This window comes from Scyliorhinus canicula, chromosome 9 (genome assembly GCF_902713615.1).
Source record: "Scyliorhinus canicula chromosome 9, sScyCan1.1, whole genome shotgun sequence".
Taxonomy (NCBI): domain Eukaryota; kingdom Metazoa; phylum Chordata; class Chondrichthyes; order Carcharhiniformes; family Scyliorhinidae; genus Scyliorhinus; species Scyliorhinus canicula.
In genome coordinates this window covers 167701399-167721805 of record NC_052154.1, presented here as the reverse complement: position 1 = coordinate 167721805, position 20407 = coordinate 167701399, and the positions used below count along the sequence as shown (strand labels likewise).

The 20407-nt window shown below is 47.3% G+C and overlaps 1 protein-coding gene across 2 annotated transcripts in view; it reads left to right on the top strand.

The window, feature by feature from the left end:
- dennd2b (DENN domain containing 2B) overlaps window positions 1-20407 on the top strand; it is a 412949-nt gene that overhangs the window by 250374 nt on the left and 142168 nt on the right. For both annotated transcript variants that reach the window (XM_038808142.1, XM_038808141.1), the window contains exon 4: window positions 2229-2383. In XM_038808142.1, the coding sequence (XP_038664070.1) occupies window positions 2229-2383 (155 nt within the window). The remainder of the gene's footprint in view (window positions 1-2228; window positions 2384-20407) is intronic.

Sequence of the window (20407 nt, the reverse complement as noted above, 5' to 3'; positions counted from 1 at the left end):
TAGAGAGAGTCAGTGACCTGCCCAGTTCAACAGTAGAAACTGGGAGATGTTGCTAATATCTCCAACACCAAATTGGAAGCAACCAAATACATAAAGGTGCATACCTACGGCTACTTTCACAGTCACTGGCAATGGGGTTATTGCCACCGAGGCTGGAGTTACAGCTACAGCTGTTGGCAGATTTCAGTGGCCATCTCCTTCAGCATTGACACCTTAAACATTTGCCGTCGCTACAGTCAAAGTAGGAGAATTGCTCCCTGAACACCCTGGGGCGAAATGGCCTCTTGCTCAGAGCTTTTTTCCTTCCCTTCTCCTTCTCCTTCTTCCAACAACTCAGTGCCCTCTCTGTTCATTTTCCCAGTTATACTCAATTCCAAAAGGAAGGCCGATATTGCATTCATGACTGGGAGTAACTGGCTGGTTTGTACAGGAGCTTTGCAATCAGTAAGAAACAGCTAAGTAGCATTCAGGACAACATCTGTCGGCCTTTGAAGCCTGAAAGCACCAACAGTCTATAGAATTGCAGGGATCTGTAGGTCGTCTGTAAATAGCACTAGTTGTAGACCGGGAGGTGGGGATGGTGGAGTCCATGAAACTGCTCAACATGTGTTCAACTGCGCGAGGTTCAGAGAGAGGGCTGACTGCAGCGTTGAACTTAAAAATGGAAACACCGACGCTCTTCCAATGAACACTGATTGCATGTGCAAAATGGCCGAGATTGATTCTGGCACGCTTCACGTCAGAATTGCACATGCAATGTGGCTACCATTTTGGAACCCTTTGGGTACTCATAGCATCCAGAAAACTGGCACTACCCAGCCCAATTCCCACCCAGCTCCCCCAGTATTTAGCAATATTGGAGAGATCACGTGGTTCAATATTAAGATGGGGTTGCTGAGAGTTGTCAGCATTTAGGGGCGAGTTATTTTGTGATTTGCAAACCTGAAGTCTCCAATTTCTGTTTCTCTCGATTACACAAGCGCAGACACACAATTTCTTCCCAAGGAATAAGATCAAATCCACAAATTTTGTCACAATCTTTTGCGTTGCTAGTAATGGAGTGCAAGTTGCCACTTTAATTTAAGTGAAGACAAACCACTGATCTTTCAGTGTAAATTTGAGTTGATTCTGTGATCTCATGTTCTCAGTTGGGAAGCCACGTTCACATTGGAGATTACACTACAACATTTTGGTCCTGATTTTCTAACCTTCCTACTTCCTATTAACATGTACCTCACTGCAACTGAGTATTGTGGAACCATCGCTTATGAATCCTGGGACTCTCTCCAAGGCTGTTTGTCAACTTTGACAAAGAGTTATCCAGACTCGAAACGTTAGCTCCCTTCTCTCTCCACAGATGCTGGCAGACCTGCTGACCAGTATTTTCTGTTTATATTAATAATAATATAATAATAATAATAATTGCTTATTGTCACAAGTCGGCTTCAATGAAGTTACTGTGAAAAGCCCCGAGTTGCCACATTCCGGCGCCTGTTCGGGGAGGCTGGTACGGGAATTGAACCCGCGCTGCTGGTCTTGTTCTGCATTATAAGCCAGCTGTTTATCCCATTGTGCTAAACCAACCCCTATAGATTCCAGCATTTGCTTTTATCACGTTATAAGTTATCTTATTTTTAAAAAAGCAGTTGCTTAGCTTTTGACAGTCGTTTGTACTGATATTTGTAGAAATACTGATTGCTGGAAAGATATCGCTAAATTGGAAGTAACTTAACTGATATTCAATGAGAAAGTAAACAATGAAAGAGGCCTGTTCATCTGGGCAGCACGGTGGTACAGTGGTTAGCACTGCTGCTTCACGGCACCAGAGACCTGGGTTTGATTTCTACCTTGCATGACTGTGTGGAGTTTGCATGTTCTCCCCGTGTCTGCGTGGGTTTCATCCAGGTGCTCCGGTTTCCTCCCGAAGTCAAACGATGTGCAGGTTAGGTGGATTGGCCATTCTAAATTGCCCATACATGTCCAAGGGTTAGGTGGGACTACAGGGACAGGGCGGGGGAGTGGCCCTGGGTTGGATGCTCTTCCGGAGGTTCGGTGCAGACTCGATTGGTTGAATGGCCTCCTTCTGTACTCTAGGGATTTTATGATTCAATGATTAACAACAGCTTCAGCACATTTTAGTTTGAATAAAGCGATTTCTCACGGGCTATACATTTTTAGAAGGTATGGAATTACAATGTCTATAACTAATGATTCTTCTCTTTTGCCAGGAAATCCTTTGAATTTGAAGATGCTGCCAGTCTTCAGTCATCCCACTCTCCCTCTCCTACTGAAAATGGCACGTCCACCTCTCCTCTGGAAGTACACAGCAGATTCAGTTCAAAAAGCACTTTAGCAGAAGAAAATGCCTATGAAGACATCATAGGTAAGAGTCAAAAAGAAATGGAGTGTAAGGACTCACATTTACACTTCAAAATATTACTGTCATGTTGGCGATTCACAAAAATATAATTTGAAAGAAATGACCTGCAGTTTGCGACACTTTAGTGTTACCATCCCAGCTGATGTTATATCTGGACGGCAAGATCCCAGAATGGAAACCTGGCTCAGAAAACCGTAACTTTACTTTCTTTTGTAAAACGTGGTGGAGCAGAGTCACAGGACCGCAAGTTAGTTTTAACAGCACAGAAAAGTAAACATGAAAAAATTGGATGATGATACAATACGCCTTTACTCCCACTTAACTGAACAATTATGCACAGATTTTAAAACTAACACGGATTAAAAAGTACATCTTAGCGATAATGGTCTCATTAGCACACAAACTCCCTTTTAAGCACACAAGATGATTGTGGTCAGACACACTCCTCTCTGAACCCAAGTGAATGTCTGTGGATTTCTCCTCAAAATCTCCCCAGATGATTCTTCTACCATGGGCCACCTTGTCTCACTGAACTCTGGCTTCCACATGAGTGATTTCAAATTCCGCTTTCAAATAGTCATACTTTCAAATCTTCTTTTAAATTATGCTTTCCTTTAGCAGTTTCCATTCTGAAATCTAGGCCAGGTTTTCCAAATGACACTTTTAAACAAACCTTCCACTCCACTTCTAACAGAAAATCCAGTCCATGATTTTACACCAACCCCTTTAGGATTTCTTTATCTTGACTGCTGTGCAAACTGCTCAATCTGCTTTAAAGCTTGATTCCCACACTAATTGAAACAAAATCAAATGTTTTATCTAACTATGTAGTCTGCTTTCCCACTTAAAAGCTATCAGACCATAAGAGAAGAATTAGGCCACTCAGCCCATCGAGTCTGCTTCGCCATTCAATCATGGCTGATATTTTTCTCATCCCCATTCTCTTGTCTTCTCCCCATAGCCCTTGATCACCTTATTAATCAAAAACGTAGTTACTATGATTGCCTCTTTAACTCAGAACACTTTGTTTACTCTTCCTTGAATTCTTCTGAACAATACTTGGTCTCTGTTCTCTTAACTTCAGGTGTCTCAATTGTTCTTTCTGTCCCAATTCCCTGGTTACCTGGATTGTATGTGTTCCTTCAGAAGGTTGTAGCATTTTTGTAACTCACTTGTCCTGCCTTCTCCTAGCAGAGTTGCGAGCTGTTCACTCCCCAGTGTCCTGTCTCCAACTGCCCACAAATTCAGCTTAAACTGAAACTTAAAAGCTTCTCTAACTTACAAGGCCCCAGTTGCTAAGCAACACCCACATGCTTGTGCCTATTATTTATTCTTCACTCCATAGCCCTCTCTTAAGCACAACCCAGGTTCGATTCCCGGCTGGGTCACTGTCTGTGTGGAGTCTGCACGTCCTCCCCCTGTGTGCGTGGGTTTCCTCCGGGTGCTCCGGTTTCCTCCCACAGTCCAAAGATGTGCGGGTTAGGTGGATTGGCCATGCTAAATTGCCCGTAGTGTCCTAATAAAAGTAAGGTTGGGGGGGGGGGGGTTGTTGGGTTACGGGTATAGGGTGGATACGTGGGTTTGAGTAGGGTGATCATGGCTCGGCACAACATTGAGGGCCGAAGGGCCTGTTCTGTGCTGTACTGTTCTATGTTCTAATACAAACACAGTTGAAACTGGACCAACGTCCACACGTTATCCAGCCTGAATCTAACTATAGCTTCTACCCTTTCAGGCACAGAAACATTGGGCGGGGTTCTCCAACCCTGCGGCAGAGTGTCCACGCAGTCGTAAACGCCGTCGCGTTTTCCGATGGCGTGAACGGGCCACTCCCACGTCTAATTCTGGCTCCTACAGGGGGCCAGCACAGCGCTGGAGCGGTTCGCGCCGCTCCAGCTGCAGATCCCAGCACGAACTGTGCGCCGTGGGATCCACGCATGCGCAGTTGCGCTGGCACCAACTAGGACATGTGCAGTGGTGCCGGCGCCAACGGTGCATGCACAGTGGCCTCCTTCAACGCGCCGGCCCCGCGCGACATGGCGCAGGGCTACAGGGGCCAGCGCCTAGGAAAGGAAGCCCCCAGCCACAGAGGCCGGCCCACCGATCGGTGGGTCCTGATCGCAGGCCAGGGCACATCAGAGCCCCCCCGGCCCAGAGCAGGTTAGAACGACACTGGCGGGACTCGGCTCTTTTCTTACAGCTGCTTGGCCCCTCCGGGCCAGAGAATCGGTGGGCCGGCCACGTAAAGCAGCCTGCGACCAGCGCCGTGCCAACCACGCCGGCGCCAATGGCACCACGTGCCAGCGTGAGGGTGGCATGGCCCGTTCGCGGGGATTCTCCGGCTCGGCACAAGGCTGGGAGAATCCCGCCCATTAAACCCAGTTAAAACTATATCTTATTTCCAATGTTTACCAATACAAATGTTAAAACAACCTTTACTTTCCTAACACAGTTATGGTGATTTAGTTAGTGAATTTTCAATAGGAATAACGGCAAGGCTGTCGGCATCACTGTCATTACTGTGTTAAACTCAAAGCAACTTGTGCCACCTGGACATGCACAATTAAATGTGGAAATCCAAAGTTGGTATCAGTGATACTCTCTGTTCCTCAGGAGGGCGCAATATTGTAGGCTGTGTGGTTCAAATCAATGCAGTTGTAAGGACATTGGACCTTGTTCATTCAGAAGAAACTGAGCTTTTAATGTCATTCTATGTCATGATTACAGTTGACCAGTCTCTCTCATCCTGAAAATCTAATCTTACAGTTAATTGGCTGCCGCCTGTATAATGCAGGTCCTACCGCTGATTGAAATAGGGTAGCTTCCAGAAACGCCTGGATGTTGAGTTTAGATAGAACTAACCTTTATCATTTATATGAGTGTTGATTAATATCTACTATAGTTATCATAGAATCATAGAATTTACAGTGCAGAAGGAGGCCATTCGGCCATCGAGTCTACAGCGGCCCTAGGAAAGAGCACCCCACCCAAGCCCACACCTCCACCCTATCCCCATAACCCCACTTAACCTTTTTGGGCACTCAGGGCAATTTACCCTCCATATCTTTGGAATGTGGGAAGAAACCGGAGCACCCAGAGGAAACCCATGCAGACACAGGGAGAACATACAGACTCCGCAAAGACAATGGTCCAAGCTGGGAATCGAACTTGGGACCCAGGAGCTGTGAAGCAACTGTGCTGACCACTGTGCTACCGTGCCACCCCCCCCCCCCCCCCCCCCACTGTGCTGCCATGCTACCCTTTAATAAGATGAAATGGCTCCTCACAGCACTGAATTGATATTCAATTGGTAATCTTCACCATTGTACCTTTAATGGTACAATTCCTCTGATTAAAGTTTTCAAAATGGATGAAAATATCTTTTAAATATCCATTAATGTATTTAATTCCATGTAAAAATCTCACATACCCTTGGGTTGAAAATTACCTCTCAATGATATCCTGTATTTGGCAAGAATCTCTCATGTGCCAAACCTCAATTTCCCCGCCTCATATCTCAAGATTGTAATCTCCCACTAATGCAATGTTTTTAATTCCCGGAAGATTTTGTACCTTCTATAGTTCCGAGGGTTTTAAGGCAGGCCTTTCGCTAAATTTAAATGGTGTGAAAGTCCAGCCTCCGGAGTTCTCTCTTCTCTTCCATCCGCATTTGCAGGCAGGCATGCAGGCAGAAAAGGAAAAACCTAACTGAAAAGGAGTGGAAACTCCTGTCTACTTCTTTGTGGCTAGTTTCAGAATGGTGAGGCGTCCAAAGGTTTCTTTCTGGCAGAGACCCTAATGCAGGTGGTACAATATTGATAAGGCAAGTTGGATGAAAAGGTGTTCGCAGACCATGTTTTTTGTGAATCGGGAGGAAATTGTAATTTAGATCTCCCTGTGCCATTCACAGGTTGAAAGGGCAGGCAGATTATTAACTCAAGGAACTTTACTAGTGTATTTGGATGACCCTGCAGCATTCTCCACGCCCTCACTTCTGAGCCCCCCTGCAACGTTCTGAATATACCGTGACTAACTACAGGCTCAAACCCACCAAACCCACTTCCTTCTATTAACAAAGCACTGCACTACTGTACCCAATTGACTCATACGTTGCAAAGACAGATTAAACAAACGATCCAGTTTTCCGTATAAGTTTCCCAACCAAGGATTTTTCTTCGTATTGTAATTGAGCATAAATTCACGCATGTTGAAACATAGACAATGTTTGGAGGGAGGGAGGAAGGGAAGGAGGCACTGAAAACTCTTTCTTTATTTTAACCAAAGTTAGAAATATTTGGGTCAGCTGGAAAGAGGTCGCGAAACGTGCCAAGGATGTGATATAAATTTGAAGCAGAACTGTAACAGTTCTCCGATATCCAAGTAAGTCTGAATAAAACCAAATGTGATTTCTGGCACCGTAGGACTCACACACATGAACTTGGCTTTGCATTAAGATGCGATGAAGGAATTCATTCCTAAGTTAACTCTTGGCCTTCTAACCAATCCCTCCCCTCTCCCCCAAAAGTATAATCAACCTTTTAAAGACGGAAGAGAAACAAACAGCAATAACAGGACCAAAACTGTAATAAAAATGTTTTGAAGTGATCATGATGTGATGAGCATTCAGTTCCAAGACTTGTATATTAAATCTGCTTCTGATCTACCACGATAGTGGGACGTGACTTCATTAATATTCAATTGTACTGAGCCTTCTTCAGAACCCTGCCAACTCATTGTGTAATGTATTCGTGGCTTTAGATGGTGCATGATGCCACCACAGCAGGATTACTAAACACACTATGTGTATTCACTGGCACCATCCTTCCACAGTGTGAGAAGTACTTGAGGCACAGCACCTCAGGGCCTGATGGCCTACATTCCAGACAGCAGAGATAGTGGAGGCTTGGTTTTAATATTCCCAAATTCTCTGGATTCTGGAATGGTTCCAGTGGAGTGGGAAAAGGCTAATGTAATGCCCCTGTTCAAATAGGGAGAAAGGGAGAAAGTAGGAAACTATAGACCAGTTAATTTAATGTCTTATTGGAAAATTTTTGGAATCCATTATTCAGGAAATAGTAATGGGAAATACACACATAGAACCTTGCATAGAAAATAGAAGCAGGAGGAGGCCATTCAGCCCTTCGAGCCTGCTCCGCCATTCATATGATCATGGCTGATCATCAAATTCAATATCCTGATCCCGCCATCCCCCCATATCCCTTGATCCCTTCAGCCCCAAGAGCCACATCTAATTCTTTCTTGAAATTACACAACATTTTGGCCTAAACTACTTTTTGTGGTAGTTAGCTTTGTCAGCTTTGACAAAGGGTCATCTGGACTCGAAACGTTAGCTCTTTTCTCTCCCTGTAGATGCTGCCAGACCCGCTGAGATTTTCCAAGACTTTCTCTTTTGGTTTCAGATTCCAGCATCCACAGTAATTTGCTCTTATACTTTTTGTGGTAGTTAATTCAACAGATTCGTCACTCTCTGGGTGAAGAAATTTCCCCTCACCTCTTTCTAAAAGTCCTTCTACTCAAACTATGACCCCTAGTTCTGGACTCCCCCACCATCGGGAACATTCTTTCTGAATCTACTCTGTCTAATCCTGTTAGAATTTTATATCTTTCTATGAGATCTCCTCTCAATCCTCTAAACTCCAATGAATATAATCCTAACCGATTTAATCCCTCTTCACATGAAAGTCTCGCCATCCCAGGAATCAGCCTGGTCAATCTTCACTGCACTCCCTCCATAGCAAGAACATCCTTTCTCAGATAAGGGCACCAAAACTGCACACAATACTCCGGATGTGGCCTCACCAATGCCCTATACAATTGTAGTAAAACATCCCGATTCCTATCCTCAAAACCTCTCACTATGGAGGCCAACATCTAATTTGCCTTCTTTACCGCCTGGTGTACCTGCCCACTTCCATTCAGGGACTGATGCATGAGGACACCAAGGTCTCACTAAATATCCACCTCTCTCAATTCACACCCATTCAAATAATAATCTGCCTTTCTATTTTTGGGACATTTGGAAAGTCAACACGCAATCCATCAGAGCCAGCATGGCTTTATGAAGGGTAATTCATGTTTGACTAATTTGCTACAGTTCTTCAAAGATGTAACAAGTCAACTAGATAATAGGGGTCTTGTAGATGCAGTGTATCAGTACATCCAGAAGGCATTTGATAAGGTGCTGCATAATAGGTTAATACACGGAGGTGGGGATTGCTTGGTGAGAGGACTGGATAACCAACAGAAAGCAGAGAGTGGGAATAAATGGTCCTTTTTCTAGTTGCCAAGCTGTAACCAGTGGTGTGTCACAGAGTTTGGTCCTCGGGCCGCAACTATTTACAATATATATTCATGACTTGGATGCAGGGATAGAATGTACGATAGCCAGATTTGCAGATGACACTAAAATGGGAAAGCAATTTGCAATGAGGAAACAAGAAATTTACAAATAGATTTGGCTAGGTTCGGTGAGTGGGCCATAATTTGGCAGATGGAATCTAACAGTGGATAAGTGTGAGAGGTTATCCATTTTGGTTGGAGGAATAAAAAGGCAACTTATCTAAATGCTGCAGTGCAAAGGGATCTGGCTGTCCTTGTGAATGAATCGCAGAAAGTTAGTATGCAGGTGCGGCAGGTAACAAGGAAGGCAAATGAAATATTGGCATTCATTGCTCATGGAATAGAGTATAAAAGTAGGGAAGTGTTGTTGCAACTGTATAGGACATTGGTGAGGCCTCATCTGGTGTACTGCCACAGTTTTGGTACCCTTTCTTGAGGTAGGATGCAAATGTATTAGAGGCAGTTCTGAGAAAGTTCATTAGATTGATTTCAGGGATGAAGGACTTGGCTGACGAAGAGAGATTGAGCAGTTTAGGCCTACACTCCCTCGAGTTTAAAAGAATGATAGATCGAATTGAGGTATATAAGATGCTAAAGGGGATTGACAGGGTAGGCGTAGAGCAGACTTTTCCCCTTGTTGGGCATTCCAGAACGAGTGGCCATAATTTTAGGCAAGATGGGAGAAACAAAGCAATGAGCTACCAAAGACATTAGATATTTATGTAAATAGGTAGAAGAATGACAGAAGCAAATTAATACAGACTATATATTAGAAGAGAAATAGACACCATGCTTCCTCTGTGGGTGGTGTGGAAATAGCTAAAGGTGTGATTGAATGAGAACTCTGGAGGTGTGAGTAAATTCAGCTTGGTAAGGTACTTTGGAGTAGTAATTAAAGCAAATAAAATGAAATGTAAAACATGAGTACAGTATAAATCAGAGAAAACATACTAAAAGTGCATAGTGCTCATATAGTCTGGAATACACTGAGGTATGATGGAGGTGTAATAGGTTGTTTCTATTCCAGTAATCATGTGCCGGGGTACGGGGAAAGGTCAGGGGGGTGGCACTAAGTCATGATGCTCATTTGGAGAACTGATGCAGACACAATGGACCAAATGGCTCCTTCCATGCGGTAATGATTCTGTGATTCTCCTCCGGTCAGACAACACCTAGAGAGTTTGTGTTCATTTTTTTAAAATTAAGGGACAATTTAGCGTCTACTCTGCACATCTTTGGGTTGTGGGGGTGAGATCCACGCAGACAAGGGGAGAATGCGCAAACCCCACACAGACAGTGAACCGGGGCTGGGATCGAACCTGGGTCCTCAGTGCCATGAAGCAGCAATGCTAACCAGTGCGCCACCGTGCCGCCCAGTTTGTGTTCATTTTAATCACAACACATGGGAACCATTCAAGCCGTGGAGCCAGTTCAGAAAAGTGCCGCGGTTTTGAGCATCAGCCTTAAAGGACTTTGTTCTACGGACAAGTTTGAGAAATTGGGCTGAAGAGCATTGAGGAAAGGAGACTTTATGAACTTTATAGAATTCAAGAAGATATTTTTAAAATATCACAGCAGAGATGCAACAGTTGGTGGGATAGAAGACAGTTTGTCTATACAGACCTGGCACTGGGGTAGGAGCACAGCTGCTGTCAGATTTTCAGCCTGGCTGTAGCCCTGTGAATTCCTTCTTGACGCCAGGGGGGAGGGGGGGCCTTCTATTAGTCATCATTTGTTTGGCGTTGAAAGAATTACCACTGTCTGTGCTTGAATTGTGCCAAACTACTATTTTCTTAAAGCTGAAATGTGGCTCACATCGGTAAGTTACATGTGTGACTAATAGCCAGTGGCATTGAGCGCAACTCAAGAGTTCAGTTTTTATAGATAGAGTTAACTCAACCTATGTCTTATCATTTCTGTGAATGCAGACGCAGCACAATTGTTCATGTACATGTCTGCACTTTGTACACAAGATGGCAAACAGACATTTGAACAGAATAGTTGCCTCAGAGATATAGGCGGAATCCTCCTATCCCACCCATCGCAGGTTTGGTGAGGGGCGGGAGTGGAGAATCTCACAGAAGCCAAAGTGTCGGAATCCTGCTGGTGTAGAATCACCTTGCAATTCTCCCAATGGTGGGTTAATGCTGGGCCATCCTGCTGGCAGGTGGCGCAAATCCCATTTGCATCCCATGAATGCTAATTTAAACAGCTGCCAGTTGGCATCCCGTCAGGCCTTCCAATCTTCCATCATGACAGAGTGAAATTATGCCAGTCTAATCACTGATTGATGAAGGGTGGTGTGCCCAAGGTGGTCCTCAGTTTTAAAAGACTTTAAGGAGAGTGCAACAAAGCCTTTCTGCCAGAGTGCCGCACTGCACCTGATGCGCTGTTCACCACTCTGCTGGGCCAGACTGGTTCATGCCCTCCATTTCCATGCCCAGCTGGTCTTCATGGACAGCACCGTGCTGCTGGACCCATGGACCCTCCTGTGTTACTGAGTCAGATTGGTTCTGTGCCTGGGATTGGGGAGTATAGGGGCTCCTTCCCCCTGGTATCACACACCAGTGTCTATCTGGACAGCACTGTGGGTTGGGATAAGGGCAAACACTAGGGGTCAATGTGGAAGGAGGGTTTTGCAAGGAGGGGGGGGGGGAACTGTGAGAGCTCACGCTGGCAGGCCAAGGGTCAAGGAGGTGGATGGAGAAGATGAACAACGGAAGGCAGAGGGAAGACCGAGGGGAGGGGAGCTGGATCCTGACAAGGCTGCATGAAGGGGCTTGGTGGGATAGCATACATATTACTGGTGGGGGATGAACACAGATTGCAGATTATGGGGTGGGTGCTTGTTAGTGTGGCACAGCAGGGATGGTTCATATGAACACTAAACTGGTGGGGGCTGCAGTGCTTTGTGAACAGTCCTCTTAGGGATGCAAACTATGTCAAGGCCTCTGTTTAAGTTCAGGGGCTGGCAGACAGGAGTCTGAGATTGCAGACATTTCTGCTGAGGGATAGAAAGGAGTCATAGATGACAGGCAGTCTGAAGTCAGAGAAAGGAGACCATGCAGAGGAGCAGCGGGAGTGCGTCAGGAGAAATCATTGGAAACATGGTGTATACCAGCTACAAGTGTCAGCTTCTAGTTGCTGTTGAGTAAACTCCTTGTCACAAACACCTTTATTTTCCTTGAACACACTCTGTACAAAATTCTATCACCACACCACATGCCACAAGAGCCACCTGCAACCCCTGTACATATCAGTGTCAATTATTGGATACTTAACATCAATGAGACATCTAATTGGAATGTCGCTAACCCATTCCTTAACAACAGGGAGGGGCAAGAGCTCTGTGCCCCTCAGGGAAAATGCACGGTTTGGTGCGCAGGGCTGTCCTACAGTCAATGAGACTGGGCTTGGCAGGCTCTGTACTGGGCTGCAGAGGTAATGGTGATGGTCACAAGGGGCATCTGCAGCATGTGGCACAGCAGGGATGGTTCATATGAACACTAAACAGGTGGGGGCTGCAGTGCTTTGGGGAACACATAGGGCGGGCGGATGTGAAGCTCTCATTGGGGGATGGAATCCCTGTAAGTGACGGTGCATGTGGCCTCTTGATGGAGCAGGTCCACGTGATGATTGGGCGCCTCACAGGTGATGGGCTTGGGTGAGAGGTTTGGTGGGAGTGTGTCAATGCCCACCTGCTGAAGGATAACAGGTGACATTTCTACCTGCATATCGTGAGGCTCCAGGTAAATCGCAGGCACACGGATAGTGAGTGAGGGAGGGTCGAATTCAATCCTGTCTTAGAGGCGTAGGATCACAATTTCAACACTCAGATAAAATGGCATCTTCCAAAATCAAAAGTAAGATTGGTTCTGTCTGGGAGAGTTTGATGAAGTGCGGGACAACTGCTAAATTGGGCTCTGAGGCTCCTTCTTGGAATACATACTCACTTGTTGGTGCCACCACAGTGAACAGGGTCCAGGTCAATCATACAGTACTCTGCTCGTGGCCCAGGAAGCAAGAGCAAGCCAGGTTTCTAATTTTGCACTTCTAAAGGGAAGGGCACAAGTCAACAGTCTCACCTCAAATTTGGAGAAGCGACATAGTGGAAGACAGAAATGAAATGAAATTAAAATTGCTTATTGTCACAAGTAGGCTTTAAATGAAGTTACTGTGAAAAGCCCCCAGTCACCACATTCCGGCACCTGTTTGGGGAGGCTGGTACGGGAATTGAACCATGCTGCTGGCCTGCCTTGGTCTGCTTTAAAAGCCAGTGATTTAGCCCAGTGTGCTAAACCAGCCCCTAAGGAAAGGATCAATTCTGGTCCCAATCTGTAACGGGGAGTCATGGGTTTACAATTAATGCCAGTTATCACTGGCCAAATGGATTCCATTCGTTATAAAAGAATCCCTGCAGGAGGAGGCTATTTGGCCCATTGAGTCTGTGCCGACGGCCTGAAAAACCACTCCACCGAGGCCCACTCCCCTGTCCTATCCCTGCACCTCAATAAACATTTTTGGACACGAAGGGGCAATTAGCATGGCCAACCCACCTAACCTGTACATCTTTGGAATGTGGGAGGAAACCAGAGCAGATGAAGGAAACCCACACACACACTGGGAGAATGTGCAAACTCAACACAGACAGCGACCCAAGGCCAGAATTTCACCCAGGTCCCTGGGGCCGGGGAGGGGAGAATCCCGCCCATGCTGTTCAGTAATTTGGACATTCTGAATTCTCCCTGTGTACCGAACAGGCCCCGGAATGTGGCGACGAGGGGCTTTTCACAGTAACTTCATTGCAGTGTTAAAGTAAGCCTACTTGTGACAATAAAGATCATTATTATTATCATTATATGTGATCTGGAGTTCCGGGGGTAAGGTAGCATGAGGAATAATGTGATCTAATGTGTTGGAACGTTTAACTGCCGAACTTCTCCCATAAGTATCTGATTCGCAACTTTGACTTAACCAGTCTTTACCTATCTGGTCTTCGATATCTGGTATCTTTTAAAAAAGGAGGTGGACCTAGTGGACAAGGGAGCTTTTCTACAAATCCCCATTTGATGCGGCAAGCAAAGGAAAGAAAGGCATCAGCGGGCTTACCTCTAGCAGGAGGCACTGCATGGGGAAAGGGCCAGGGGGGGAGCGTGAACATCAACAGGAGGCTTGAGGGGCTGAGATCCCCACAGCAGAGACATCTCACAACACCAAGGGTCCATTGTCCATAAGTCTCCTTTCTACAAATGAGTGAGAGAGTGCAGGGCGAGGCTGTGATTGTGTAGAGATCTGTCTCTCTCTCTGTTGTAAATATACTCAATGGCCGTGCATCCACCGCTCTCTGGGTTCACAACCTTTTGACTGAAGGAATTTCTCTTCATCTCAGTCCTAAATGGCCAACTACTTATTCTGAGACTGACCCTTGGTTTTCACCAACCAGGGGAAAGATCCTCCCAGCATTTGTCCTATCAAGTCCCTTCAGAATTTTACATGATCCAATGAGATTATCTTTAATTTCTCGAAACTCTGGGGAATATGGGTCTAGTCTACTCAACCTCTCTTCAGAGGGCAATCCCTTCATCTCAGGAATTAGTCTGGTCAACTTTCATTGCATTCCCGCTAGGGCAAGTATATCTTCCTTATGTAAGGAGACCAACGCTGCACACCATACTCCAGGTGTGGTCTCACCAAGACCTCATGTAATTGCAGGAAGCTTTTGTTACTCCGTCTTCAATCCCTTTGTAATAAAGGCGATCAACATTTAGTATTCCCAGATTGGATGTATCATGGTGATAGACATGACTGCCCCCTGCCTGTACTTTCTGCTCCCTGCAGTTAGTATCATAGAACCCGACAGTGCAGGAGGCCATTTGGCCCATCAAATCTGCACCAACCCTCTGAGAGAGCATCCTACCTAGGCCCAGCCACTCCCTCATCTCCACCTAATCTGCACATCCCTGTACACTAAGGGGGCAATTTAGCATGGCCAATCCACCTAACCTGCACATCTGGGGATGTGCAATACTGTCCTGCAAGAGAGTGAGGGTGGTGTTAGTGAATGTGTTGCACTGTGTTTGGGTGATCTTCCTTCCGTGCTGAGCAGTATATGGGAACTGGAGGTTGTAGCTGTGAGACTGGAAGCAATGGTGAGTGTGAGGAAGATGGAACATTTGAATGTTAGGCATGTGTCCTGGTGAGCGATTCTCCCAAAAAGAGACAAACGTCGGGATTCTCCGACCCCCCCCGCCGGGCCGGAGAATCACTGGGGGCGGCGTGAATCCCGCCCCCGCTGGCTGCCGAACTCTCCGGCGCCGGGGTTTTGGCGAGGGCGGGAATAGCACCACGCCGGTTGGCGGCCGCTGCAGCGCGCCCCCCCCCCCCCCCCCCCCCCCCCGGCAATTCTCCGGCCTGCGATGGGCCGAGTGGCTGCCCGTTTTAGGCTGATCCCACCGGCCTATATCAGACCTGGTACTTACCGGCGAGACTTGGCTCTGCGGGCGGCCTCCAGGGTCGTCAGGGGTGAGGGGGGGGGCGCACGGGGAGGGGGGGGCGCGGAGGGGGGGGGGGGGCACAGGGGGATCTGGCCCCGGGGGGTGGCCCCACGGTTGCCTGGCCCGCGATCGGGACCCACCGATCCGAAGGCGGGCCTGTGCCGTGGGGTCACTCTTTCCCTCCGCACCGGATGCTGTGGCCCTCCGCCATGGCCGTTGCAAAGACAAACCCCCCTGCGCATGGGCTGGGATGACGCCAGCACACGCTAGTGCTCCCGCGGATGCGCCAACCCGCGCAGGCTGGCGGAGGCCTTTCGGTGCCGTTTGGTGCGACACCAAGCCCCTTCCTCGCCGGTTGGTGTGGTGCCAACCCCACCACTGCTGGCCTAGCCCCTGAAGGTGCGGAGGATTCCGCACCCTCCGGGTGGCCCGACTCGGAGTGGTTCACGCCACTCCTCAGCGCCAGGACTGCCGGGACCGCCTGCCTCGCCGGGTAGGGGAGAATCCCACCCAAAGTGTCATAGTGGGTGATTTGGCGGGGGGTTTCCCATGGATTTTTGGGTGAGATCTAGACCTAGGCTCACCTACACTTCAGGTGGGATTTAACTAAATGGGAACAAAGCCCCATAGTGAGCGCATTTAGCAGCGGGTTTCCCGGCACTCACTCATTAAAGAACGGCACCCGGATTAGATAGGGGGCCTCAACAGGGAACGCGCAGCCGGGGCCACGCTTAGCCCCATTTGTGCACTGAGGAGCTCCACTTGTCGGCTGATCTCTGGAGCCCCCGAAGCCACCTCTCCCATGCCCCAACAGACTATCGGAGAGTCTGCAGGCCCCTCCCCCGCAGGGCACCTCTGGCCCAATCACCACCATTCAGAAAATGCCAGCTTGGCACCCTGGCAGTGCCTCTTCCACCCTGGCAGTGCCAGAGTGCCCAGGTGGCATCAGCAGTTTCAGTATACCACACTGTCAAAGGGCATGCAGCTGGAGGCCTCCAATCCCCTGGGAATGCCCCAGGAGTGCCATTCTGTCTGGTCCCCGTTTGTGCAGATCAGTACTGAACGGCACTTGGCCGAGGTCTCCAAGGCCAAGGGGAAAGATCCCAAAGCCTCAGCAAAGCCTCAGGTACCTCGGGAAGCTGCATATTCAAGTGAGATTAGCTGGTCAGGATTTATGTCGCATCGTTTCGTGAGATCGTGTTCAATCTCGCAAAGTGTTGCGAACAGCGTAGATCCCGGAAGCGAGGTCTTCCATCTTCTATCGGCCACACTGCTTTTTTGGGCACAGCGTGGCCGTTCGATCGCGCCCTATATAATTTTTGTGGGGCTTGGGGAGTTTCTCCTTTGTCTAGCCCACACTTACAAATTCTTTCAGCACTGGGGAACTAAGCCCACTGACCAAACCGGCTACTCAGAGATCGGGGTACCATTTTGAAAGGGTGCCCTGATCTCTAAGTGAGCTTGAGGGTCCCTCACACCTCCTGCAGACATGTGCACTACCCCCTCTCAAGTGAGCACACCCCGCTTTGAGGTTGCTGAGGTCCCCCTAACCTTTAGAGTCCCCTTTGTTCAGCCCCCCCCCCCCCTTAAGGACCACCCCAGCCCCCCTTACCCTACAACCTTCATAACACCCTTCACTTCCCCTTTCATGGACATGGCCCCCCTCAGGCCCTGACCCTTGGCAGTGGCACCCTGGCATTGCCAGCCCAGCACCCAGACAGTGCCCCAGACATCATGGCAGTGCCAACCTGGTTGGCTATGATAAGGGGAGTAGCAGGGCACTACCCTGCCATGTCCACGGCCACCTAGGGGCTCTAATGGCCTCTGAGACCCACGGAATGGCCATCACGCCTGGCCTCCGCTTGTGGAGACCAGTACTAATCAGAGCCCAGTTGTGGCCTCACGGGTGCGGGGTCTGACTCCCGGGCGCCGGGAGAATGTAGCGTCAAATAGGCCACGCATTTTTAAATTAACCTAATGACTCATTTAAATATGATTATCCGGATCAATCCAGATGGCACCGGGTGAAAACTGCACGTGAGCCATCCGGCGCATGGCACCCGGCATAGCGCAACGGGGTCAGCACCGGGGGCAATGTGGTGGGAAAGTCCCACCCCTGATTACTGATGGATGAATGATGGGGTGTGGTACATTGAGCAACATGAGAAGTTGGTGGCCTGGTGACAGAAGATATCATTTGAAGTTGCAGTCAGTGACTTTGATCAATTTAAGGTCTTTTCTCCAGCACTCTGAGAATTCACCTCCCTTCCCACCGGCTCCATTTCCCTTCACAGGGTATATCTTTATAGGTTCCTGTGAGAACATGACCTCCCTCCTCTCCACTTCCTGCTAAGATCTCCGGAGCTGACAACTGCATCAAAGAGTCTCAGAGCCCTCTCCCTGGGCTCTTGCTTCACCGCTAGTCTCCTTTCGTCCATCATAGACTTTCTGACACTGTTCCACCAGCTGCTGTGGCCATAGTGTAATTCCCCTTTAAGAGGGAAAGGCTGCCTTTAGGAAGCGCAGTTGAGTTGTAGCTGCATGCATTCACACTGGGCCGCAGGCTACAATCATCCTGATGAGCAGCCAGCATGAAGTTTACTTACTTCCTGCCTTAACACAAATGGGTGTAGAGTGGTCCCGCATTGTGATCCCCGCACCGCTAATGGGGCGAGTTGAATATTTCCCTCTGCATATTTGTGTGAGCTAATCAGCGAACGTATTAAAGATTGAGAATAATTTTGTCCTTCACCAGCGTCTTTACTTCTTTAGCTGCTGATTGAAGGGGGCAGCTTCTCGCTGCTTCTTTTCGGCATTGCATGAAACGCAAATCCTGATGTGACAAATTGGGTGTAAAAGTGTTTGGCAATCAATCCCATTTTAACCTGACTCACAATGAACTGAGCTGTTGTCAGGGCTGCCTAAAGATTTAACATTTAACTGAAGAGATGGAGAAACCTCCAGTTGCATAGAGACCTCACTCTAAATGGGACATTGGCTGACTGGAAGCAATGCTACTTACTGTTCAAGACAGTATGTAAATGCAGCATGAAAGGAACCAATTTTATCATAGTTTTTATTGTCACAAGTAGGCTTACGTTAACCCTGCAATTAAATTACTGTGAAAAGCCCCGAGTCGCCACATTCTGGCACCTATTCACGTACACGGAGGGAGAATTCAGATTGTCCAAATGACCTAATAGCACATCTTTTGGGACTTGTGGGAGGAAACCTGAGGAAGCCCACGCAGACACGGGAAGAACGTGCAGACTCCGCACAAATAGTGAACCAAGCCGGGAATCGAACCTGAGACCCTGGCACTATGAAGCCATAGTGTTAACCGCTGTGCTGTGCTGCCCACTTTAATTTGCTTAATGATGTTTAAGGAAATTAGTTCTGACAATGGATTATAATTTACCTTTTTTCTCCATTAGAATGAAAACCAAACCAAAAATATCAAATAGATTTGTGTGGTGGTTTAACGGATAAATAATTATCTTGCTTCATGCAGAATATAAAGGCAGGGAGGTTATGCTAGAAGTATATAAAACATCAGGCTGCAAACAGTTCTGGTAATTCCAGCAGATAAAGGGTGTGTTCGCTCCAGAAAGGATGTAGAAGCGATTTACGAGGACGTTGCCAGGATTGGAGAATTTGAGCTATGAGAAAAAATTGAATCGGCTGAAGTTGTTTTTTTTTTAGAATAAAGAAGGCCGAGGAGAAATTTAATTGAGATGTATAAAGTTATGAAGGGCCTAGATATAGTGGATCAGAAGGAAAGACGTCAATAGCCATGGGTCGTGGATTTAAACTATTTGGTAGGAGGATTAGAGGGGAGTTGAGAATTTCTTTCACCCAGAGGTAAACTACAGGGCTATGGACCAAAAACTGAAAAGTTCTTCTCCGGTTGCCATGGACACCATGGTCCGAATGACTTCCTCCAGTGCTGCAAATTCCTATGATTCTAAAAGTAATTGGCATGTAGGGATTCTGTAGGGAATCTGTGAAGGGCGGTTTAGCTCAGGGGCTGGTTTAGCTCACTGGGCTAAATCGCTGGCTTTTAAAGCAGACCAGCACGGTTCAATTCCCGTACCAGCCTCCCCGGACAGGCGCCGGAATGTGGCGACTAGGGGCTTTTCACAGTAACTTCATTGAAGCCTACTCGTGACAATAAGTGATTTTCATTTCATTTCATTTCATGTAGACGTACGTAAATATCGTGGAAAACCTTTTGAAGGCACTAAGATGTATTTCTGTTACGTTAACCCAGTAAAGGGCTGGCATGATGGCTCACTGGTTAGCACTGCTACCTCATGATGCCGAGGACCCAGGTTCGATCCAGGCCTTGGGTCATTGCCCGTGTGGAGTTTGTACACTCTTCCCGTGCCTGCGTGGGTCTAACCCCCACAACCCAAAGATGTGCAGGGTAGGTGGATTGGCCAGGCTAAATTGCCCCTTAATTGAAATTTAAAAAAAAAAATGAACCAAGTAATCTGAATGTGGCTGTCTTATATTTCACTTGATGCTGTTGCCTAGTTTTCTAATTGTTTTATTGTACTTCATCAGTTAGCAAGAGGGCAATATTTGATCCATTTTTAGTGTAGACTTCCTGGAGTCCAAACATCTTGAGAGTCATGTAATCCTACTGACCTGGTTGAAACCCAGCAATTAAAATCGACAGTCACTGACCCATCGCCAAGTCGCCCAGCTCCCACTAAAATCCCACTGATTTTGCAACAGGCAGCTGAACGGGCAGCTACTGACTCCCAAAGGCCATGGCCTCCATCTTTCTTTAAATGTGCAGATTGGGGTCAGGTGACATCAGCAAGCTCTGACTGCAATTCTTATTGAAGTGTTGTGGCTTTTCAGTGAAGATTCGGAACCTGGCAGGAAGCTGAAGCAGCCCAAACAGGTAAGTATTTATTCCTGTTGTGGGCCTCAGAAGACCAAGAGGACTCCTCCAGGTCCCATAAGCAATGTTTACGCACCCTCTCCTGGCCCCTACCCTGGCCTAGCTTTAATACATATTCTAAAATGTCTGCTGTCTTTACTGACAAACTGAATTCACTTTATTTTAAAGCTAGCACAGCCCTTAAATCTAACTCTTCCTCAAAATTATTTTTATGAAGAAATGAACCAAACACAATCCCAAGATGGGACTTTCCAAAAAGGC